General features: G+C 45.7%; 1 protein-coding gene across 5 annotated transcripts in view; it reads right to left on the reverse strand.

Annotated features, from left to right (window-relative positions):
• The window catches only part of RPH3AL (rabphilin 3A like (without C2 domains)), a 959,424-nt gene that overhangs the window by 230,020 nt on the left and 703,357 nt on the right, over nt 1-26,047 (reverse strand). For all 5 annotated transcript variants that reach the window (XM_078679864.1, XM_078679866.1, XM_078679867.1 and 2 more), the window contains one exon: nt 13,553-13,727. In XM_078679864.1, the coding sequence (XP_078535990.1) occupies nt 13,553-13,727 (175 nt within the window). The remainder of the gene's footprint in view (nt 1-13,552; nt 13,728-26,047) is intronic.

The raw sequence follows: 26,047 nt of genomic DNA on the forward strand, positions 1-26,047 counted from the left end.
GGCTGGAGACCCGGAAAGCATGAGACTAGGATAACTCCAGAGCTCTTTGGGAAAAAGTAGAACCTCGGGAGACGCTGGACCCACAGGAGTGTCGTAAGAGGATTGACTGTAGCCGCCGATGGACCGGATGGAACATTATAAGACCGATAACGGGGATGCACTAGACCTAGTAACCAGAACACTCAATAACACTCCTTTCTCACTCGCAGGAATGTATAACGTGTTTATTTGGGGGCGGGAGGGGGGCGACAGGGCACCACGCATCCCGCCTTTCTACTATTAGTACAGAAGTGGGGCGGCAGGCACTCTGCCAGTTTAGAATGTGCAGTTTTAAGTCCAATGGGCAGGGAAGCAGGGAGGGGGGTTATTGGGAGGGGGTGTTGTATTTGTTTTTTGTTCCAGTTGTTACATCGACAAGCACTGTAATTGGCATGACTGAGGCTATTGATTTCTCCATTAGATTTGATGTCTACGCAGTTGGATAAGAGTGCCAGAATCCTGAGCAGGAATGTCAACAGGCTTGGGGACAAAGTTAAGTGCAGTATAGTTCCTCAGTATATCAGGAAAAAGGCCCCTGACGTTGTTCTGCTTCAGGTGACGCACTTGATAGGAAGTTCGAGTAAGGCTCTGTGCATGTTGGGATATAAGCTTGTGGCGCATGCTGGATTCACAACAAATTTGAGAGGAGTGGGTATTATGTTAAAAAATACATTCCCCCTTAGCGTAGATTCTACTTGGACCGATGACAGGGGCCGTTATGTAGGTATGACTGGGTCCTGGGAGGGGCGAACTATAACGTTAGTGTCTATGTCGCACCGGGCCTCCAAGCCACGACATTCCAGGACCTGCGCACCACTCCCCTTTCATTGCCAGACGGAGTTTTGTTGCTGGGAGGTGATTTTAATTCCGTGGGATCGGGTATGCTGGATCGCCACCACCAAGCGAGTTAGGGCCTACTAATAGATGGCTGCAGGACTTTTTGGAGGCCATGGGACTGGTGGACGGATGGCATGCCTACAACCCTGACAGCATACAATACACTTTCCACTCTGGGGCCTACAGCAGCTTGTCCAGATTAGACTATATACTGATCCATAGCCCCCCAGTCTCACATATTCATGAAATCAGACACTTAGCTAGGGCATATCCGATCACTCCCCAGTATGGGTACATATACTTCTGGATCAAGTGAGGGTGGGCAGAGTGGTCCCCATTAAGCTCTGTTAATTGTGAAACCCCAAAATCCATAAGGGACTCACTACGGCAATGAACACGTATTTTAATGAAAACTCGGGCACGGTAGACTCCTCCCAAATACTCTGGGAAGCCTTCAAGGTAGTGATTAGGGGGGGTAGCTCTATCCCTAATCTCGGGACAAAAGAAGGAACAACAAAAGGAAGTGTCAAGTAGTCAAGTATAGAAGATGAGATTTATCAGCTAGACAGAGACACGGAAATAATGACCACACCAGAGGAGCTACATCTGCTACATCTTAGACAGGAGGAATACAAGGCACTGGTCACGGAGAAAGCTAAAGCCCAGGGGAGAGAGAAACTTGGGAGAATTTATGACCTGGGAGATAAGGCCGGTAAACTGATAGCCTGGTTTGACAAACGTGAGTGGGCGAACAGATTGGTCCCAGTACTGCACGACGCTAATGCTACTAACGTAACTGACCCTCAGGAAATAGCGAATCAATTTGCAAGACATTTTCGTAGGGTGTACACTGCGGCACAACCCTATACCGAGGAAGACTCTGCTGGATTGTTAAGGGATATTTAACACCCCAACCTTTCCACGGCGGACCAGCAATTATTGGACAGCCCCTTGACAACAGATGAAATAGCGCAACCTACCAGGTCACTAAATTCAGGGAAATCCCTTGACCCTAACGGCATTCCGATCAAACTCTATAAACCTAACCCTGACAAATTGTCTCCTTATCTCAAGACCATGTTCGAAAAAAGCACAGAAGTAGGTGAGCTGCCAGTGGACCAACGCATAGCTAACGTAATAACCATATATAAGTAAGGCAAACCCAAAACGGATTGTGCCTCATAAAGGCTGATCTCCCTCCTTAATTCTAAGCCCAAGATACTTGCCAAAGTCTTACCTAACCGTCTAATAAAGATAATCTTAGACCTGGTACACCCAGACCAATCCGGTTTCATAACGCACCGGATCACGGCGTTAAATTTGCACCGAGTACATGGGGTCCTAGGCAGGGTAGACACTATACTGGAACCGGCTGTTCTTGTCTCCTTGGATGCCACCATGGCATTCAATAGTATTGAGTGGCCCTATCTTATTGCTTTCCTTCAAAAGCTGGGTTTCAGCCAGAAATTCATTCAATGGGTCCGCCTCCTGTATTAGAAGCCACTGGCACAAGTCGTGGTTAATAATAAAAAATCACACATTTGTCATGAGTCAGGGTACTCGTCAGGGATGCCCGCTCTCCTCCATGCTATGTGCTCTAGCTTTAGAACCCCTGGCGGCGTGGTTCCGCCGAGACCCAGTAATTCGTGGTATGAGTTGGTCACCTACATGAAAGGACCACATCTCGCTCTATGCGGATGACATTTTACTCTATTTAACTCACCCCAAAAAATCTGTAATTGCAGTTTTGGAAATTTTAGCAGTGTTCGGCAGATATTCTGGGTTTAAAATTAATTGGACTAAATCCCACCTATACGGCCTTCAGTGAGGCTTACCCGCACTGCCCAGTAACTGTCCAATACAGATCAGTACCACGGGATTCAAATACCTGGGTATATTTTGTAGGAGAGTAGGATTTGCTTACTATGTTCACCCCCACTTTTTGCTGCTGTTTCACAGTTTTTTTTACTTTAGTATGGCTGGGGCCCTGCTATCCAGGACCCCAGCCTAGCTGCTTCCTCTCTAAATTGATTGCATGTACTTTAGGTACACTCCAGATTGGTTACTGGGTTACCGTTGTGAGTCCCTAGTATATGGTACCTTAGGAACTAAGGGCATAGGTACCCCAGAGGCCACCAGGGGCTGAAGCATGTATTATGCCACCCCTGGGAAGCCTTCCAAAATGGCACCACAGGTCTGCTACTGCAGCCTGGGTAAACTGGTGCATGCACCCCTTACTAAGATATAGGTTACCTATATCGCTCTTTAATCACTGACACATATAAACCTATAAGTCTCTCCTATGGAAGGTCTTATCAATCCTGAAGGCAGAGTGCTTGGTATTGTGTGAGGGTGCCCATGCATGAGCAGGTCCCCTCTGCAGCATTCAGAATCTATTCTCTGATGCTGTTCTGTGATGCAGCCAGACCATATATTCTTAAGTGCATTATAACCTCACAGTAAATGCTAACTTTGGAATGGCTGCATGGAAACATGTTGTGTTTGGTGTCAAACACTTGGGAATCATACCCCACCCCCCACCAGTCCTGGTGGTGGGGGTAGAATTCCATCCTTCTAGAGGGAGAAGACATGTGCACATTTACCTGACCGGTAATAGTTTAAAAGAGCCCCAGCATCACAAAATGGATGCTGCAGCCACAGATACGAAACTTACCACCTGCTGCTGGACGTAACTCGGGCAGGGGAGGCCTGGACAATAGGTTTCCTGTCCCAGGGAGGTGTAACCACCTCCCTGACAGGCTTTAGTGTATTTGGGCTGGGTGGGTGCATTCATAGAATGCTTTTCAGACAGTACTGGGGGCACACTTGGTGTCCCTGTGCATACCCCAGTTTAATCCGGTTGCAGGGGCGCTCAGCCCCTGCTCTGGCGCGAAACTGGACAAAGGGAAAGGGGTGTAACCACCTCCTCCCTGGGTCCGCCCATAGGTGGGACCCTAAAGTAAGTCCAACCCCTAAACTTAGTATAAGTATAGGAACCCAGTCCTTAGGACTTTAGATTACACCTGGACGAAACTCTGCAACATATATCCTGGAACTTCAACATTCTATTTCGACTAGAAGACGGAAGAATCTCCCTTGGGGTCAAGGAGTGACTCCCATGTTCAAACAGGCACCAAAGAAGCATCTTGCCGGTCTGCATTTTCATGGCTCCCGCCGGATTTGTGACTCAGGACACAAACTGCCAGACTTCTCAGAGGCCGACACGAGATCTCAGCAAAGCGGAGACCCGCAGCCCTCACGAGTGACGTGGAACCGGAACTCCTGGACACCATGCACATTTGCAAGTGCATCGACTTCCCGAGTTTTCCTGAAGTTGTGCATTGGGCTACCTGTAGTCCAAGCCCCGAGCACCATTTGCACAGAAGATTGTGGGCCTACGCCCCACGAGTGTTCCGTGGGCCCGCTTCCAGCGTTTCCGCTCGAGGCACCTTCGGGATCCCTGGGCGGTCAACTGGTGGGTCCCCACAAAGGTAACTGTTCTGTTTCTTGGGCTTTCCTGGTTGCTCCATACATGCCCTGACTCCCCTCCAAAGGGTGAGCCCCTCAAGACTTGCTGGTCTACACTTAAGCCAATCTTTGCCTCCGGAGTGGGTTGCTGTTGCCAAGGCTTGTTGGGTTCAATCCGGATACCGACACCGCAGCACTCGACATCCTTTGTGGGACAGCTCGAATCCAGCTCCTGGTCCTCGTTGCTGAAGAGTCAAGCTTCACCTTCTTCACCTGAAATCACCCGACATCGGTGGTCATCCGCTCATCGCCTTCCTGTTCACTGGCTAGTGACCCAGACTCTGTCCCCTCTGCTTTCAGGTTCTTCAGATCTTCGATCCACCTTTGGATCCATCCGGACACTTTCGACTAGGTCGCCAGCAGGACTTTGCAGTAGCTTGCCATTGAAAACGATGACAAAACCTGACATCAAAAGACACCTATTAATTTAAAAGGCTTTATATAGCGCTGGTTAGACCTGGAGGTATCAGAGCGCTTTACATGGGTATCAGACAATAAATTGCAGGTTACAGCTTTACAAAGGTTACACAGTTATTAGAGCATGGCAATTTTAATTACAAGCCAGGTTGAGACAAACAAAAAGGAACATATAGGTAGGGGAAAAAGCTGTCAAGGGGAGAAATTCCGGGGAGTGGGGGGGTAAGAGTAGGGGAAGTAGACAGAGAGTGGAGGAGGGAAAGAGGAGGGGAGGGTTAGAGACACAGCATGGCAAGAGGAGGGGGAGGGTGACAGGGACACAAACCGGTAGGCGAGTCAAAGCTGCGCCCAAAATCCAGTAGCTGTGATCCCAGGGGGAGTGGTATCATTTCCCCATCTCTGTTGCGAGAGGCTCCCTAAGTGCAGAGGACTCTCTCAGAGGCGTCTCTGAGACTCCTAGGCCTATTTACTGGATCCTTCTTCAAAAAAAAAGAGAGGGAGTGCTTAGGCAAGGGGTGCCATACCATACCTCAATTGTGAGTGGCTCCCTTGGTGCTGTGGACTCTCTCAGCGGGTATGCTGAGACTCCAGCGTATATAACTTGGATCTTTCCCCAAAAAGGAGAGAAGGAGTGCTTAGTCAAAGGGCACAAAAGGACAGGGGGCTAGGCGGTGAAGCGGGCAAGGGGAAAGATTCAGGTGCGAGGGGATAGGAGCAAGGAGGTAGACAAAGAATGAAAGAATGCTGAATAGGAACAGATAGGAAACAAGGAAAAAGCAGAGTCACAGAAATACAATGGGGGGGTCGGCAAGACAGGGAGATGAGGAGAAAAACTGTGCCCAAAGTCCAGCTGGGTAGGTGACGGTCAGGAGATGAACCAAGGCTGATCTCCTTAATAGCTGAACAGAGCAGCTCCACCGGGCGTCAGACATAGTGCTCGGACTCCGCTGTGAGGATGGGGATCAGGAGTATGCTCAGAGATTCTCATTGTGTGTTGATTAGGTTGTGGTCACCACCACCACTCGTTCACCTTAGCTCCATTGCTGCCTCTTTGGTCATTTTACTCTTGTATTCAAAGGACAAGCCGAAGGGGAATGACCAGCGATAGCAGATGTATGCATCTCTCAGGTTGGCGGAGATGGGCCTCAGGAGTTGTCGTTGTGCGAGGGTGGCAGGCGCCAAATCATTTGAATATGGAGCAATTGAAGTTCTGGAAGGAGATATCCGCCTTCTTCTTCGCTGCACTCGCCATGCTAGGTACACTGGATGAGGAGGGGTGTAGAGACCGCTCTCAGCCGGCGCACGCCGGTCTCCAGGGATGTAGAGGGTGCAGAGAGTATCGCCCCCTGCTCAGTGGACGCTAGCGAGCAAGCCCCCTCAGGCCAGATCCCATCCACCCTCACAGAGGGTCCCAGGAGGTCGGGGTGTGCAGAGGTCCCACCAGCGACAGGGGGGTCAGCTACTGGAGGCCCCTCCTCGTCGGGGTCCGCCGAACTCCCAGTCGCACAAGGGGCAGTCCGATGAAGTAGACCTCAGGCAGGCTCAATGCATTGGGGTGCATATAGCCAGCGAAGTGCAGGGGTCATAGGAGGATACGCAGGGTGTCAATTCAGCAAGGGGTGCCCCCACCCCTACACCTCACCTGCACTAAGCTTCGGTGCCGCAGAAGTCCAGTAAGAGAGCAGCATGGGCCGGGCGAAGAGGGACAAAATCTCACACCGGTCTGCAGATCCACCAGGTTGGGGGCCGCTACTCCCAGGTCAGGTCACTGCAAAGGCACTGTTAATTCCTCTGAGTGCCCTTATTCACCAGGTGCCCCTCAACATCTTCTCTCAGTCCCTCCAACCGATGCGGGAGGGGGCCGCCGCCTCAGGAGCTCATAGAAACTGCTCTCTACATCACGTCAGCTCCGGGGGTGGGGGGTAAAGAGGCCCAGGATGTCGTAGTGCCTTGCAGTTCAGCTGCGTCCCAGGCACTGGGAGACCCACACGCTGGGCCCTTCGCTCCCCTCAGGGCACGGAATCCGCAAAGCAGAGCAGCCACACACAGCACTGGGTGATCCAGGATCACCACAGACAAGATGGCGGCGGCCGCCACCAGTTCCAGCCACAAAGGGCAGGGGGCCTGAGCTCCTTCGTCGGGTCAATCCTAGCCGCTACCTGCACATAAGAGAGTGCTCCAGCTGCTCCGCTGCCCCCGTGACAAGTCGTTAGGGCCGGGGGAGGTAATCGGTGGTTCACAGCACTGGAGGAGGCCTGGGAGCGCAATAGTCAAAATGGCGACGGCCGCCACTGGGTCCGATAAAAGAGGGCCCGAGGTCCAAGCCCCCGCACCAGGCTGCTATCCGCTCTTTTGGAGGTGCCCCAGCTATTCGGCTATCTGTGCACCCCAATTCGCGGTCCCAGCTCCGGGCTATAGGCAGCTGAAGGTGGCGGCTTATCAGTGCTCACACGGCGCATCTGCCCAATGAGAATGATGGGGAGAGTCCTGCGGGAATCACTAGCGTGTCACGCCACCTACCACATGTGTGCCCTCCAGGGCTGGCGCAGCTTGCCCCCCGATGATATCGGCGAGCGGCAGTGGGTGCCGCGCTGATCTTTGCAACCGTGATTTTCTCCATAGAAGTTAATGGTGATTCGTATCTGTGTTTAGACACTGCATGCGTCCCCCGTGTACCTACCTTGGGTGGTTTCTGGTGGCCCCAGAGGTTCTGATGCCACTTTCTTAATATATGGTTTGGTACGCCCCTAGGGCTCAACGTATAGTGTGCTAAATACGTTTACTGTATGTACTTTTGCCTATAGCTTCATAAAGAGACTAGAGGGATGTGTTTAGAATAAATACATATATTTTCTAAATATACCTGGTGTGGTTCTCCTTTCATTTGATCATTCATGAGATAATAGACTGGTAAAACAAGCTGCTTTACATTCTTTCAAGACTTAGCTGCTCTCCACAGCTACCACTAGTATAGCTTTCTATATAGGTTGTCTTTAAACCTACCATGAAGAGATTGTAATTGATGTCTAATTTCTTATTGCCATTCTTCAACTGATTTTTCTCATTCTGTGTACTGAATACAATTGCCATTGATAAAGAAATTCTAATAAAAATATTCAAACAAAAAAAATAAATCAATAAGGGTTGTTTGGACTGGTGCAAAGTGCCCACTAGAATAGTGGACAGCATATGCCAGGCCAACTTCTCACATATTTTTCTCCTTAGACCCTACACTTCGCTACGAAAAAACCTCCTTCCTCCAAAATTTCGCTTAAAAAGAGATCTAGCCTCCTGGAAATCTCTCCCCCTCTTTCTTTTGGGAAAGGCAGCACTTTTTAAAATTATGTCCCACCCCCGTTTTCTCTATGCCCTACAAAATTCCCTTGACCCTGTCCCCCCGAAATATGTTAAAGAAATTGAACACCTCCAGAGAGACTTATTGTGGAATGGAGCGCCACACATAGCCTTGAATAAACTCACACTGAAATGGTATGATGGTGGCATCAGTTTCCGAGACAAAGAAATATTATTGAGCTGCAAACCTTGCAGCTATCAATCATGGCCTTAATGACCCTGGCTACCAGATGGACAGGTGGCTCCTCCCGGGAGCAAATTATAGGTCCCTTGGTTGGGAACATAAGCTGACACTCGCCACCCCCCTATAGGATTATGCACAACTGGGTAATCTATGGACATCAAAGGGATTTGATAAGTGGGACTTAATTGGCATCTCACAAATTAAAGATATTTGGGACAGGGAAGGAGTGAATATTTTGCCACTCTCCAGAGTCAACACGACCTAGCTGACACTGCGTTTTTCTGCTACAGACAGATTTGACATCCCAAAGAACACATCCCTTCCTGAATCATCCCTGTTGGAGGATAGAATACTGGATGGCCACATCCCAAATAAGACTTTCATTAATCTATAATAAATGAATACACAACATGGAGAACCCTCTCACAGTATTGCGACAGAAATGGGTGGCGGATGGCATAGAAATAGATGATGAGGAGTGGCAGGAGGTGATATCTTCCCCCTCGGTGGTGGCCATTCCAGCCCGACGATGCTGCACATTGAAAAATGGGATCAATTACCTTTCATTGTGGCTGAGTCACAGTATACCGAATGGTTAATTCATGGCAATATAACATTGCCAGTGACAACATTCCAATTTCAATATTGTCTACAATACCACCAAGTAGGCAGGTATGAAGCGTTGGGAAAGGAATATATTCATGAGATACAGGCTCCAGTCCGAACTAATTTCCCACTCCATTTCGAGGAAATGGTACATCGTATCTTTAACATGTCTGATAAGAGCGGGATAGTTCACCTATTTGAGAACATAGGTTCTGGGGTATTGAGCACCTTTCAGACAGTCTTCGGAAGGATTCCATCATTAATACACACTGTGTTGGGAAGCGTTTTTGAGGGCTTCCGCTTGTCCTACTACTTGTACTGAACATTCTGGTTTTAATTTCCCTGCTATGCAATGGAAGTCCCTAATACCAAGGAGATGGAAAAAGCGCTCTTTGAGCAACGTAGCCGTGAACGCACGGTACTCCATCTGGGCACACCTTGGATTCGGGATCTAAGCGAGCATTGGTTTCTGTCATTCAGATCCATGTGGCTTGACTGCGGCTTGCCTGTCCTCCGCTGCTTATTCTGCGAGCTAGACTGAGTGTTGGACATCTGCTTAACACTTCCATCGGTTGCACCTCGGACGTAGATGTACTTCTGGACCCGATAAAGGCCCACGTAGCACAGTATCCTCAGCGTATTCCAATCCTGATATTGGAATTCTTACAGCCACCATGGGATGCTTTCCCTCCTGTTGGAATGGACACTGGCTCAGTACCAGGCTTACAGTCATCAAGAACTTCCTCGAAAACAACAAATTGGAATTCGAAAACATAATTTTTGTATTATTTTTCCTCATTTACTCTCACTGAGCACCATGGCTTGCGGTGTGCTAAGTTAGTCTAACAGTATAGTGACTATTTTTAGGACTTATAGAGCATTTTTTACGTTGGCATCACTTTTTACACATACCATGTTTTTTAGATGTTTTTTAAAACTGATATTTTTAGCAATGTCTTTTATGCTTTTTAGACAGGCATATGTAAGCATTCGTTACTTTGTTGCCCAGTCAGATGAGAAGTGGGTGTTATGGACTCCAATGTAGGCCTAGGTAGTTACCCAACCTTTAACCTATATTTGTCCTGCCATTGTTCCACATAACAGGTTTGGTGCAGACCTTTTACATAGTAAGGTGCTGCATAAATGTTGTGTGGTTTTCTCTGAAAACTAGCCTCATTTATTATGCATGAGGATTCTCGGTATCACAGCAAGATTACTATCTGCTGCATAATAACTCCGTATAAGGGTCATTACTATTGTCATCCTTGGCCAACATGCCCACAGTACCATGATACATCTAGGTAGTACTCCTGAGGTTAAACAAAATTAAATACTTCCCCAAATCTACATGTATCAAAATGATACATTTATGATCTACAAATGCAATAAGTCAGACCAAATTAACATCTATATATACATGATCAGTGCTCATTGATTATGTATATATAGATGTTAATTTAATATCACAATATGTGCTACGGAACTTTATTTTGAAAAAAAGGAATAAAAAATGTTTTTGTACTCAAAATGAATAAATTATAAATTCAACTGGTCTGACTTAAGGTATTTGTAGATCATAAACATATCGTTTTGTTACATGTAGATTTGTATAAGTATTTAGTTTTGTTTGCTTTGTGTATATTTCCCTGCTCTCTAGTCCAAATATATGCAGTTATTCAGGGACCCTCTATGTAATTGTGAAGAACCCCTGAGGGTACCTTTTGGGTGGTATATAATCACCACATCTTCACGGGGAAAACCAGAGATGAAAGACACTGAGGTCCCTGCGCGCAGATATTCCAACATGCAGTGGTCTGAAAACCCTTGCAGGGTGTCCAACTCGAGACCAAGACGGGGTCTAATGCTCTCTCACATCAGGTAATGGGGATGTCTCTTTCCTAGGGGGATTCTTGACTGTACACCTACATACATGCTAGGTACACTTAGGTACATCTAGTTAGAGTTGCACCGTAGGAATATACATTATTATTGTCATGCACCTATATGCCTGTATATATTCATTGTTTTAGCACTGTGGTAGAATTCTACCTTTTATTTACTCTGTTGGTGCTTCTAACTGTATATATCTGTTTCTGTCTCATGGTTGTTGCAACACATGTATTTTATACTAGAATGGCGCTGGGTAAATAAATACTTATTGAAAACGTCCCCACTGTTTATTCTGTAGATTTCTCTGAGACAAAGTAAGCATGAGTGACTGAGCAAGAAGTACTGTGCTGTCATGTTCGATAGTTGCCAGAAACTATTCACTCCTTGGTAAGGTTGTGGGGCTTACAGTGGCACTGTGAGCTAGCTGCTGTACAGGCGAACATGTCCTGTGTGATTGTCTGGAATCAGTCTGGACACCAATCCCTTAGTTTATATTGTCTAAACGGGTAGATCCTATATAGATTTGCAACAGTGGGGTAGAATGGAGTAGAGTGGTGTGGCACAGAGTGAAATGGTGTGGCGTAGAGTGGTATGGAGCGCAGGGGCATAGCATGGGCTGTGTAGGCGAGATCTAAAAACCTAGATTAGGGTAAGCATTATCTACATACGTCACTAGCTAAGGTCCCTGTATGCAGCCAACATCTTTGTTAGTTATCGCAAAGAAAGGTCAAGCTGTTGCATTCGGTACGTAGCAAGCTCTTGGTGGAAATGATTGCACATGCTTGCCATAATATTTTGTTTTTATTTATGTTTCTTTCCAAATGTAGTACTTATGAAATGTGTGACAGAAAGCACTGGAATATAGCCCCTCAAATGCGGCATGTGAACACAGCCACACATGTGCATCACCCCTGCTGAAAAGGACACCTTGTTAATAGCTCATACCCATCCAGTCATTGGCACAGGGTGACAATAAGTGGTTAGTACACATGTGCTGGAAAAGCAAGAGACGCTCCAGACACTTGCACCCCGCCTCCCCCTCTTTCGCTCACATCCCACGCATCTGCCGAAGCAACAGTGGAGGATGCTTCTTCTCCTAACTTGCTGTGAAGTCATTGAACGACCTCTCCATTCACCTCCGAACCTCATCCTCTCTGTTGAACATGGGCGTCCGCAGGGGGAGGCAGACGCCCATGACCATCACCAAGCGGCGTCTTCAATCCCTCGTTCACTCCTCTTTTAAACCTTGCGCCAACTCATTTCCCTCCTATCTCGACTTTAAACAGAGGGGCAACTAGAGTCAAATTTTGGGGGGGGCTAATTCATCCAGCCATATTCAGAGTGGAGCTGCAGGGGCTCTTAGAAGGGGTGAAAACCATCAAAGCCTCGTTAGCAATGAAATGGTCTTTTAAAGACCTGTGAAGTACTTGGGTGCAGCTGTGTGTGTGCCCAGGAAGCTGTCTCAGCCGGGCTGACACACACGAGGGGGAGGGGGCTGCTGTAGCTCTTTGAGCACAATGAGTTTTGCGCCTGACTTTAAACACTCTAGGTGCTAAAATCTGTGAATTTGTTTGTTGCTAGTTTAGTCTCCGAAGGCGACTTTGTCTCCTTTGGGTCTTTTGCTCCTTTTCCTATCTATTTGTGATTTTATTTTTTCATCGTTCTTTCTCTGCTTCCGTTTGGTTTCCTTCTTTTCCTGTCTTTCTCTGCTTCTTTCTTATTTCTTTCTTTTTTTGCTCTCTTGACTTTTTCTTTCTCTGTCTCTCTCTTCCTTTTCTCTTACTCTCCTTGTTTTCTCACACATTCTCTAACTCTCTTTTTATCTTTCTAACCTTTTCCCTTTACCTGTTTCAAGAGCAAAGGGACAACTCTTATCCGTAGGGACCCCAAATGTGAACCTTTTTCAATACAGTTCCTGTGCCATTAATGCTATATGCTCAGTGTTGCCAGACTGGGCTACCCAAGTGTTTAAGTGTTGACTGTTTGTCAAAAATACTGGATCTGTGAAATATTCATCAACCCGGATTAGGGAATAGTGCTGAAATCGGGGTAGTCCTCTACTTACAACTGGATATTAGAGTGTGAGATTTTAAATTTTGAGTCTTTCATCTAGCAGGGAACCCTAGAGTTATTGCATTAAGTGAAATCAGGATCCCGGGAAGTTGCCTGTCCTGTTAAGTTATTACACGTAGGCATGAGTTTGTTGGTGATATTTCTAATGGACCTGTGTAATAACTCTCTCAGATCCATTTCAGTTCCGTTGAGTTGGGAGCATGCAATCATCACACCTATCATGAACAAGCATTGGCATAGCCAATAGGTCTCACCTTTGGGACCTGCTGTATAACTAAATACTTATAAGGTCCCAAAGGCGAGAGCTATTGGCTATGCCAATGCTTGTTTTTCTCAGCTTGGCCTGAGCATTAACCGATCCTGATTTTCTGCCATTTTAGCCCCGCCCCTATTGATTAACATTAGCCCCGCCCCTTCATTTGCCAGGTTAGCCCCCCCTGGAACATTTCTGCGGACGCCCATGCTGTTGAAATTCAGGAAGGGACTCAAGATGTGGCTGTTCAACTGAACCCTCCCAAATCAGCAGATTCTCCTGGATAACCTCACGGGCGAAGTAATGAAGATCACCAGTAAGTAATTGACACATTTATGCACTTAATAAATGAAAGAAAAGCAATAACTTGCCTCTTCCTCTAGCCCAGGTGTAAGACCGGTTGATTGGGAGGCTCTTTACGTCCTGCATAGAAGAGTCCACTTGAACAGGCCGCAGATGAAGCTCATTCCCTTTGCTTGAGCTCTTCAGTGGCAGGATATATTTTGGCAAACCCTTGTAAAACCAGGCACCAGATCTCTTCCAGACCTGTGGGAAAAAACAGGACAAACATTTTACCAAAACATTCTTACTGAACAATATTTTCAAAGTGCCTCCAAGGGCCATTGCAATACAGCAAAATATATGCTTAAATATGCCAATCGCTTATGTAAGAAATGTTTTTGTTGTTGTTTTTGTTACATTCTCTGTGTTACATTTCTTAATTAATTTACAACTAGTAATCCAGGTATACAATAAACGTCGTTTATAATCGCCTCATTCTTATTGATAAATTGGCATTAAATAAAAAGGAGCCGATGAGTTTCAGAGGCACTGCGCTCGGCAAAGTCAGTCGGGTTCGGAGTACAATCTTGAATCACTGTGCCCTCTGCACCACTCTATGGCAGCTTGGAACGGCTAATCGCGACACACATAATTCACTATGTACCGCCCATCAACATGAACGCATTTGGAACGGAAGTACTACACCTTCCAGTGAAATATACCGGAAGCATAAGAGGGTACAGGGGCGCAACAGCTGGAAAGAATTCACTTATAAACACAAGGAAATGTGCGCGGCTTGGCACCCACACTCACTAAAACCATGGACTCAAATGTAATACAATTAAACAACTTGGAGCATGCTTTGGGAGCAGTACCTAAGTTGTATATTGTATTGTATTGTAATTGCATTTGTATAGCGCTTACTACCCCTGATGAGGCGTCAAAGCGGTCTTTCGGCGAGTAGCACGCTACTCCGGGACCCATAGAGGATTAGTGTTGAATTAGTATAGTGAAACATGCAAGTACATTTTAAGTGGTGGATAGGTTAGTCAGTTATTTGGATTTGGAATGATAGCAGAAGGATAGAGGAGGACAAAGGTTTGTATTTAAGTAGCACTTGTTGACGCACGCTATTCAGGAAGCCGTCAAAGGATTAGTGGTGAATTAATATGGTGAAATATGAAGTAATTTCAGTGGTGGATATTAGTCAGTTACTTGGAGTGAGAAGGATAGCGGAGGGATAAAAGGGGAAGAGAGATTTGCATTCATATAGCACTTGTTACCCCTAATGGGTGTTGAATCGCTTTTCTGGCGAGTAGCACGCCACTCCGGAACCCATAAAGGATTACTGTTGAAAATTAGTATAGGAAAAAAATATGAAGTAATTTGAGTAGTGGCAATGTTATTCAGTTATTTGGGTAGTATATTAGTATTAGTTTAATATGGAATTTGAGAAGTGAACATGTTAGTCTGTTAATTTCGATTGAAAAGGATAGTGGAGGGATAAAAGAGTGAAAGGTTTTTTTTTTTTTTTTTTTTTTTTTTAGGTCTTAGCAATAGGAGGAGGCTTTTGGATGAGTAAAAAGGAGTTTTGGGTATTGCTAAATGAGAAAAAGGGCAGCATTTCTGGCCCTAGTCCCGGCCAGTCTGGAACAGGCTCAAACAGGCAACTACCCTTGTCCTCTCCGCCCTTAGCCTCGAGGCCCGGGCTGAGACGCCCTAAGCCTGGCCTTTTTTATAGCCCTAGTAATCAGGTGACCCCTTCAGCAAATCGGAACCCTAGCCCTAACACTATCCAATCACAACACTAGCCCTAAAATCTAGGAACCAATAGGAGACCAGGACCTTACTTGCCAATCTTAGCCCTAGTCCAAGCCCCCAATCAGTTAAAAAAAACCTGATCTCTACGTCCAATAAAGGCCTTAGCCCTACCAGTAGTCCCAACCCAAGTCCACGCAGCCAATTGTACAGTTAGCCCTAGTCCCTACTTCCATAAGAAAGCCTAACCCTACTCTTAGTCCCACAACTAGTCCAACAACCAATCACACCAGAAGCCCTAAATAGCTACTTCCAATTAAAGGTCTAACCCTAGCCATAGTCCCACCCTACTCCCAACAACCAATAACATAGGAAGCCCTAGTCCCTACTTCCAATATAAATCGTAACCCTAGCCCCACCCTACAATGATTGAATCACAGACCCAGAAACCAATCAGAACCCTTAAATACCCAACCAATGAGGACATTAACCCTAACCCAATAGAAACATCAGATACAACCACCAATCAATGTACACATGTGCCAACCACTAGCAGACCATATAAGGTCCAAGCGACCTCAGACAAGGTTTGCTGGCCAGGGAGTTGGAAGCTGCTCCTCCTGTTCAGAATCTCCTAGGAGACAGACTGGCTCAATCCACACTTTGGACTTCTGCAGGTAAAGGCTTCACTAACTCGAAATCTAATAATACTGTTTGAATAAAACTTTACTTCCCCTGCTGGCCAAAAAACGAAGTGCACAGGCCCCAGTAAATACAGTTTAAACAGCTCACAGAAGCACCCTCTGATGTAGAATATCCCTGTTGCTCGGGGGGAGGCGGGGGGCTGGCCTCACTGGCTTGTGAACACAAAATGGTAGCTGGGGGTGCACTGTTTTAACACACAGGTCTTAGCACAGAGCAAAGGAGAAATTTGGAGGGAAAACAGATTTGTCACCACAGCACTTGTGTCCACGGTGCAGGTCTCCAGATATGTGCTGAGGCAGTGCGCTCAGGTTTCCTAGCTCGAAGCGTAAGTAGCTCACTTATCTTTTGTTGCATTCTGGGATTTGTAGCCCGGTTTGGATGTTGCCCACGTGGGGAACCGGGAAGCTTCAGAGCTCTGCAGAGGCGTTGCTCTGGGCCAGTCTGCGCACATGTGACGCATAGCGTTAGTGCTGGCGCGAGACCAGAGCTGGCCTGCATGTTGCAAGCAGGGCCTCGGGCAGTCGTCTGTAAAGTTTGATTCGCTGAGATCAAGCATAGCTGCGCCATTTACAACCTGAGCGCTGCCTGCTACAGGCAACAGATACCACATCTGCGCGCCAGTGAGAGAGATGTATTCTCTCCCCGTAGCACTGGCACGGAGGATAAAGGATGACAACGGAGCCTGGATTAGAAGGCTTCACTATTGTCTCTACACTGAGAAATGCACTTCATAGCATTCTGCGCTGGACGCATCTTAATAGCAGTTCGTAGTTAGAGTTACTGTTTTTAACACTGCCCTGTGATCACAAACTATGGCGCATTTTATGAATTGAGCAGTCTTTAAAATAGGTCCTCTCAAGCCCATCTAGGTCCATGTACATAATGAACAAGGTATGACAAAATACTTAGCAGTGTTTGACAAAGCCAGGTTGTCTGAAAGCAAACAGAAGATAGATAGATAGATTGATAGATAGATAGATAAGATAGATAGATAGATAGATAGACAGACAGTGTTGCAGAAACTGAGATATAAACATAGATGTTCATACTGAAAGAACAGCAAAGACTCGAACGAGAAATACATAAACAAGTCATTTATAAGTCAGGGTTAATGCGAGTGGGAATATGGAAAAATATGACTAGGTATATTTACTCACACTACAGAAAAAACTTTAACTTGCTTTACCTAATATACTTAAGAATGATTTAGAAGATCAGGGCTTGTGCGAGTAGTGTATATTTTAAATACTACGGCAAAACGTTCAGGAAAATGTGCTCTTACTGACACCCTTAACACACTTATCTCAATACTTTCTGAAATCATGAGCAGTGGCATAATGCAAAATGACAGGGCCTCTTCACATTGTAATGAAGGGTCCCTGAATTTCCTGTATCTTACAGATATTCATTGACCTTCGGTAGAATAGGGGGCCTGTGGATGGTGGGGCCAACCGGCTGTGCTCAGGGGTGTAACTCCTCTGATTATGGGAGAGGAAGATTATTTAGTAAGCAAATCTGCATACGTATTTTTAAAACCTTGTAGTGTTAAGGCATGCATACAAGTGATCTCAGAAATAAGTGAATTGTTTATTACAGCTCAAAATTCCAATAATGTACCATCAATTTATTTAAGAATATTTTTATTTAGTTTTTCTAGAGAAAACAGTATAAAACAAGCATTGGTGAAGTCCATAGTTTGGACTTCAGCAATATTTTTCTCTATTATATGAACACATGTAATTTGCAAAAAAATGTAAACTAGGCAAATATATACCAACATAAAAAGCCCAGTCACACCAGCACTTGCACTAAAGTGGGCTTCTTTTAGGCGCCACAGTGCAAGAGATTCAATGGATGAAGTGGGCTTCCTCACTGCCTATGCTGTGGTGGGTGGAAGCAAAATGTGAATGGCACTTGAACAGACCAATAGATGAGGAGGGGTGACTGAAATATATATATATATATATATATTTTTCCCCCCAGCTATATATATATATATATATTTATATTGGATAAAGTATTCCCTGCTTTAAATTACAAGAATATTGCAAGACCTCGAGGAGTAACATAACCATATAGAGGAACAAGGCCAAAGGTTGAGTTCCTTTATAAGGTTATGAAACTCCAAGGTGACTTGCAATATCCCTATCGTGTAGGCAGGGGGTACTTTTTGCCATATAATATATGGTCACACCATCACCTTTCCCACAAACCACTAAAAACGTTGGTCCATAGCTATTTCATTTGAAAGACAGAACATGTTTGCAAACATGAAGAATAAAAATAGAACCTCTAGTGCAAAATGAAACTCATCAAAAACCTGTTCGATATTTGGTGCAAAAAGATATTAGAAACAGTTCTAAAACAAATCAGTTTTTTTTCCAAAAAAGCTGCAGTAGCTAGGAATGTGTAGAAACATGGAGAAAGGCGCTAACTTTTCTATAAGTATCTAATGAGTGCATAAAAGCCAAACATGTTCTTTCTGCATGTCATTATAAACTAGAAAAGTAAAGCAGAAGAAAGAAAGACAACGTTTCATTTCCATTGCTTTAAACAGCTGCTCAGTATGACGTCCAAACTCAAATGCAATAGATTTTTACAGTTGAGTTTTTGCTTCCTTTCTATATAATCAGCAACTGGGTTTGTCACTAGTCGCTGATCATAGAGAAGTTAAAGGTTGTTAATGCAGGGATTACAGAATCCCATGTATTATATGTTTTATTATGTTTTATTTTGAGAACATGAGGCTGAAGAAAAAGGTATAGCTGTCTCTAGGTCACACCTAAAAAGACGACAAATGAAGACATATGGAAGCTGAGCAAGAAATCTGCAGCAGTTTCTTAGTCAGTTTGTATAAATTGTATGTATAAAGAAAAATACAGAGGTTCTTACTAAAAGAACATCCAAAACTTGAAGGAGTAACATATAATCAATACATTTTAAGGTCAGGTTTGGGTCAGTGGACATAGAAAAGTATATATAGGGATTAATACTGATACCAAGCAAAAACCCGAACAGGGAATATTCCTGTCAATAAATTTTAGGTCAGCGTTTGTGAGAGTGGGGCACAAAAAAATACAAATAGGTATTTTTACACACTCTAAAGCAACCGTTAAACCCCGATGAAATCGTTTGCCAGGTCCAGCTCCAGAACATTTTCTAGATCTTACTAAGATTTAGAGCAATACCCAATAAACCATATTTGGGGTTGAATAAACTATCTGTATGCAAGGCTCTTTCAGCCTTTAAAATTTGCCAAAAATGCAGATTTTTTCTGCAATCCCAGAACAGGTGAAAGAGGCGGATTTGCACTTCCACATTGTGAGCAGTTTAGGGGGTCATGCATGTGCCGTCCTCCCCAGCCCGGATACCTGGAAATAATCATGCCACACATGAAGCTTGGTATTAACGTCTTTATTACTCAGTATGTTACTGTTAACTGAACATTCTACATCGTGAATTATATCATCAGGGCACTTGCATCACTGTTCTATTGAGCCAGTCAGGAACCAAAAGAGTCCCGTCATCTCTAATTCACAAGACACTACAATGCGGCAGCGGTAGGGTTAGTGGTGCAAACTGCAAACCACTGATTTGGTCCAGCTTGATTCAGGCGTGGCTCTATACTTTTTCCAACAGCAAATATGCTTTTACCCTCCATTCTGCCATGGCAAATTACAAGCATTGCAGCCCCACTTTTACCTTAAAATCTTTCAACACTATGACACCACGCTCCATTCACAACACTTGTATTAAAAAAAAAAATATATATATATATATATATATATATATAGATAAGATATATATATATATATATATATATATATATATATATATATATATATATATATATATATTACCTACTGGCGGTCGCCAGTAGGTATATATAGTTAGGATTTTTTCTCTATGGGATTTTTGAAAATTCTATGTCTAATAACTTTGGCGTTTGTGGACGGAATTGGCTGAAATTTTCAGGAAAATGGCACATTTTGTTTCTGAGCAGCCCTTGAAAATTTGGGGGGGGTTCGTCAAGGGGGGGCCGAGAAAAAAGGGGGTCCCAAAACGTGTTTTTAACATTGAGTTTTCCATAGGGCGGTTGGCCTCACTTTTAGCCCGAACGGCTGAATGGATTTGCACGAAACTTGGCAAAATTGTAGGGACTGGTAGCCCGATGTGCCTTTTGTAGGTCTCAATATATGTGCTCCAGTGGATTTTGAGAAATTAACGTTTAAAAAAAGATATATATCTGTAACAGCGGACCGGGCAGCGTCCCAGGACGCGTACTTTGCGCGCAACGGAGCTTTGTGAAGCGAAGCTGATTGGTTCTCCGGCGTCTGTCAACATTCCAAACAGTCCATAGCGGCCGCCATCTTGTCTCTCGGTAGGATCGAGAGACAAGAGGAGGCCAAAGCGAAGGGGCAAATGACCATAAGGGGGCATAGTAGATCCTCGCTGACCCCCTAGGTTTGATGTGGAGGTTTAAAAAGGGCCCCGCGGGGCAAAAAAAAATAATAATAATAATAATCGAACGGCTGAATGGATTTGCACGAAACTTGGTAAAATATTAGGGACTGGTAGCCCGATGTGCCTTTGCTAGGTCTCAATATATGTGCTTCAGTGCATTTTGAGAAATTAACGTTCAAAAACAAGATATATATCTGTAACAGCGCTCCGCTTCGCGGAGATAAAATTATATCTGTATTACCTAGCTGTTGCTAACACCAGTTAGCGACGGCTAGTAGGAGATAGCGACCATCTTGGGCCCCACTTTGCATGTGAGTGATATTTATCACTAATGACATGCAAAGTGGGCATGCCAAGATGTTAGCGACTGGAAACAGTCGCTAACATCGCTATCTCCTATTATCAACTTTTGGAAATATTCGAGATAAGCGCGAATATCTCCAAAAAGTAACAGCTGCCCTGAGCAGTTCTTAGCCATGTTATGCAATGGGAGGTGGATAACATGGCTAAGAGCATTAGCTCGGTAATGCATGAATATCGCTGAGTTTTCAGCGATATTAATGCATTGCGGTTGTTTTTTATCGTATTTGCGATAAACCTTGATAATAGCAAGGTTTATCTGCGATAATTTCTGACGGTAAAAAAATCTTTGCAATGCATCGTTAGGGATAAATATCGCTTAACTTTGGTAATATGCCCCAACGTCTGTTAACGTTCGATTCGAAGGAAATCAGGAAGTGTTGAAAAACATTGTCTGCGCCATCTTGTCTTTTTTCAAATGCCACACTTTTGGAGTGCACTGCAGCCATTTTAGATGCCTTGACCAGACCCACTCTGTGCACGCTGTCGATCCTTAGCATGGCTCCCCACCCTCGCAAGCATCTCACCCAGGCAGTGGTCACCCCCGCTCTCTGTCTTATGCATGGGTAATAAACCTCCCCCCATCTGCGCTGCTCTTCCCTGAGAATCACACCCTGTGCCCGCCCGACACCTCCCTTTCGCCCTATTCACTACCGCACCCTCTGACACTCCTTTTCCTCTGTGTCCGATTGTCCAGGCCGGTCCTAGGCTATCAGCTAGCCCTGCAGATGTAGTTTATGGCCACAGCTGTAAAGAATCACTCCTCTTCAAAGGAGTTATAGTAGATCAAGGCCCACACTCGATGAGATCCGTCACAGCAGAAGCGTTGCTATTATCTGAAAACCATCCTGTATTGTGATTGGGGAGGGGACCGAGCGTGAAGCGGAAGATTCCAGGGATGACTCTTTGTACATCAAAGTTTTTACAATTATGTGTCACATTAAAAATATATAGCACTCCGACAAAGTAGTAAGATTATAAAACTTTAATAATTTATAAATATATACAAGAAAACAAAAGTAGTAATAACATATAAACATTTTTAGGGAAAAACAACGAAGTAGCGGTCGGCTGTGCGAATAGTCCCAATGCAGCACAACGTCCAGATTTCCGGCGTGGGGCGTCGCGGGGGGTGGGTCATCAGTAGCAAACTGTTGTGCGAATAGTTCCAAGGCAGCAGAACGCGCCGAAATCTAGATGACACGAAAGTGATGTCTAGTAAGTTGCCACCCAGCAAATAACGGCGTGGGGCGTCGCGGGGGGTGGGTCATCAGTAGCAAACTGTTGTGCGAATAGTTCCAAGGCAGCAGAACGATGGCACCAAGGTGATGTCCAGTAAGTTGCCGCACTGGTTTTGGTATCCTACAATGCTGCTCCGAATAACGGCGTGGGGCGCCCCGGGGGAGGCGGCGTGAACGGGCCTCTCCAGGTGGAGTGTCATCTGTTGTAGTGGGGCGCCCCTTTACCGTTTCAGTTGCCATTCCGTCCGTTTTTGGTCCACTGTGTCAAAAGCCGCAATTCAGCTGAGTTGCGCCCACTCTTGCGGTGCAGCGATAGGCGGCTGTCACAGGACTCTCAAAATGGCGGCAGGCTCTTTCCTTTTTGGGCCTGGTCCACTGAAATGGCCCTGGGACACCTTGGAAATCGGACGCTTGTCTGCTAGGTCTTGGACCCCATTCTCGAAAGCGTCCCCTCCGCCTTGAGAATTCATCAAAAGTTTTGGGGGCCCCGACTCCTGCAGGCTTCTGGTGGGGAGCGGCTGCCATGATTGCTCGCGGAATGACCACGACGGAGCTACGAGATGGTGGTGCTCTCATGCTGACGCCAGTTTAGTCTGAAACATCCAGAAACAAGGTGGGGCTTTCATCGTTTGGGAAAAAAAAAAGTTTTCATCCAATGAAAAGTGTTGTTTTTAGGTCATATGATCAAGCCTTCCATCATTAGGAAACCAAAAGTAAAATGAACCAATGAAAAGTTTTATAAACAAGTCACATGACCTGTTATGCGGCATAGGGTATAAAATGCGGAGAAAATACGTTGGCACGTGAGGCGGCGTCAGTAGCGGACCGATGTGCGAATAGGCCGAAGGCAATACAACGCGCCAAGATCCGGATGGCACCGAGGTGGTGTCCAGCAAGTTGCAGCACTGGTGTGGCCATCCTACAATGCTGAAAGTCGGCGTGGGGCGCCCAGTTGGCCTGTGAGTTTGCGTCAGTAGCGGATCGATGTGCGAATAGGCCGAAGGCAGCACAACGCGCCAAGATCCGGATGGCACCGAGGTGGTGTCTAGTAAGTTGCCGCACTGGTGTGGCCATCCAACAATGCTGAAAGTCGGCGTGGGGCGCCCCGTTGGCCTGTGAGATGGCGTCAGTAGCGGACCGATGTGCGAATAGGCCGAAGGCAGCACAACGCGCCAAGATCCGGATGGCACCGAGGTGGTGTCTAGTAAGTTGTCGCACTTCTGTGGCCATCCTACAATGTTGAAAGTCGGCGTGGGGCGCCCCGTTGGCCTGTGAGATGGCGTCAGTAGCGGACCGATGTGCGAATGGGGCCAAAGGCAGCGCAACAATATTTTCTGACTGACACCACAAGGCGCTGAGATGCCAAGATCCGGATGGCACCGAGGTGATGTCCAAGTTGCGGACTGATGTGCGAATGGGGCCAAAGGCAGCGTAACAATATTTTTTGTATGGAAGATACCACTAGGCGTTGAGATGCCAAGATTCGGATGGCACCGAGGTGATGTATAGCAAGTTGCTGTACTGGTGTGGTCATCCTACAATGCTGAAACTCGGCGTGGGTCGCCCCATTAGCCTGTGAGATGGCGTCAGTAGCGGACCGATGTGCGAATAGGCCGAAGGCAGCACAACGCGCCAAGATCCGGATGTCACCGTGGTGGTTTCATAGTTGAGAGGCACTTCATCTGCAGTGGGGCGTCGAGATCCGGATGGCACCGAGGTGATGTCTAGCAAGTTGCTGTACTGGTGTGGTCATTCTACAATGCTGAAAGTCGGCGTGGGGCGCCCCATTAGCCTGTGAGATGGCGTCAGTAGCGGACTGATGTGCGAATGGGGCCAAAGGCAGCGCAACAATATTTTCTGAAGAGAAGACACCAAAAGGTGCTGAGATTCCAAGATCCGGATGGCACCGAGGTGGTGTCTAGCAAGCTATGCAGTTGAGTTGTGTGCGCACTTGCGGCGAATAGGTCGAAGGCAGCATAACAATGTTTTTTGAATAGAAGACACCACAAGGCGTTGAGATTCGGTTACCACCGAGGTGATGTCTAGCAAGTTGCCGCACTGGTGTGGCCATCCTACAATACTGCTCCGAATAACGGCGTGGGGTGCCCGAAGGGGGGGGGAGCCGGCGTGAATGGGCCTTCCTAGGTGGAGGCTCGTCTGCTGTAGTAGGGGGCCCCTTTACCGTTTCAGTTGCCATTCAGCTGAGTTTCGGCTGCTCTTGATGCTACAGCGACAGGCGGCTGCAAGAGGACTCTCAAAATGGCGGCCTGTTCTTTGGATTTGGGCCTGGTCCACTAAAATGGCCCTGGGACACCTTAGAACTCGGACGCTCGATTTTTTTTTCCTTTCCTGTACATGCAAAAAAAGGTAAATGCCCGGTACGTTACACGCTTCATCTGCCACGATGAACTCTCCAGAGGAACCGAAAAAAAATATAGTTGTGGTAACTATACCATGCATCGTCATATGGAGAGGTGGCACCAATTAATTATAGTGCTGCATAAAAGAGAGATTTGGAGGAGAACCCCTGACCTGCTAGTACATTCATCAAAGAAGTGGCACTGAGAGCTTCAGAGGCAAGGGAAACGGTCCCAAATATTTAGAAGAACTTTGGAAAGATTAAAATGACATGTTTAGATTGTGGCAAATTAATTTCATGTGGACAGATGAGTGTTACTCTAATAAATACAGCATATAAACATCATCATAGTCGATGGTTGGTAGAGACATTTTGACTATATCCTGGACCTGCCCGTCCTCGCCCAAAATGGCGCCGGAATAAATGGGACTCGTAACTCCTTGTTGTGTACTGGTTGCAGAACCTTGAAATCACGAGATACGTATGCAGTTTTGAAGCACATGGCGGGCGGGGACGAGAATTGATTGACTATTTCGACATCCCTATTGATATTAAGTTCTGATGTGTTATTGATTACTGTACTGTTGAAAGTTCGAATTAACGTCACCCATGGTACTTGCCCGCAAATGTATATCTAGATAATTTTATTGTAACTGGCCCTGTCGTATTTTAATTATAAAATGTACGTCCACCGATTCCGTAACTGTTAGACACCTTAGTTCTTGCAACCTAATGGCCCGCCCGTTACGTTCCTCTACAGTGTTAATGTCTATTCATCATATACGATTACAGTTTGCTCTGTGGCAGGCCCACGTGGTTATAGGCTCGTATTTGTATAATGAAATTTTCACAATAAAGGTTTTTAAAAGAAAACATGGTAGTAGTATATACATTGGTAAAGTTTTTAATAATAGTGACTGTTTTAGAATCATTAAAAGGCAAGTGAAATAAAGCAGACCAATTACATGAAGGGTAAAAGGTATAATACGAAGGAACGCAGTAAAGATAAATGGTCAAGGGCTGTTGTGTTTTCTATTCCTGCAACATAAAGTGATCGATAAGAATCTCATATTCAGGCGTATCGGCGACTAAGACAGCAGGTCGACCCTCTTTTGCTCAACGGCTCCGTCATGGGACGAAGAAACGCTCTTTTTCTCGAAAAAAGAATATATTTTACTTGCAGGACAGTTGTAAAATTTCCGGGAAAGTACATTAGCCTGGAACATTATAACATATATTTAAGAAAAAATAATGTTCGGAAGTAATGAAAAGCGTAATTTTTAGGTCATATGACCAAGCCTTTCATCATTACAATAAGAAAAGTAAAATGAACCAATGAAAAGTTTTATTAACAAGTCACATGACTTGTTATGCTTACGTTACGCGCTGCGCGCCCCGGATGACTTCCGGATGCGCTAACGCGGCGCGTCATATGACGCATTACGCGACAACGCAGGTCCAGAATATAGTCAAAATGTCTCCACCAACCAGCGGTCGGAACACAACCCCTTTCAGCAGGCTAAATAGTTCTGTTAAATGACAACAGAAGGGACAGGCAACAAGAACCATCAGTCAAAGAGGGGAGGGCTAGTTCTTCTCTACCGGGTTACATTGGGGCGCTACCGGAACTGATCGAATTGGTAGTCTACAGTGTTTCTGGATGTTTCAGACTGAAGCTGGGGTTAGCATGAGAGCAG

This window comes from Lissotriton helveticus, chromosome 3_1 (genome assembly GCF_964261635.1).
Source record: "Lissotriton helveticus chromosome 3_1, aLisHel1.1, whole genome shotgun sequence".
NCBI lineage: Eukaryota > Metazoa > Chordata > Amphibia > Caudata > Salamandridae > Lissotriton > Lissotriton helveticus.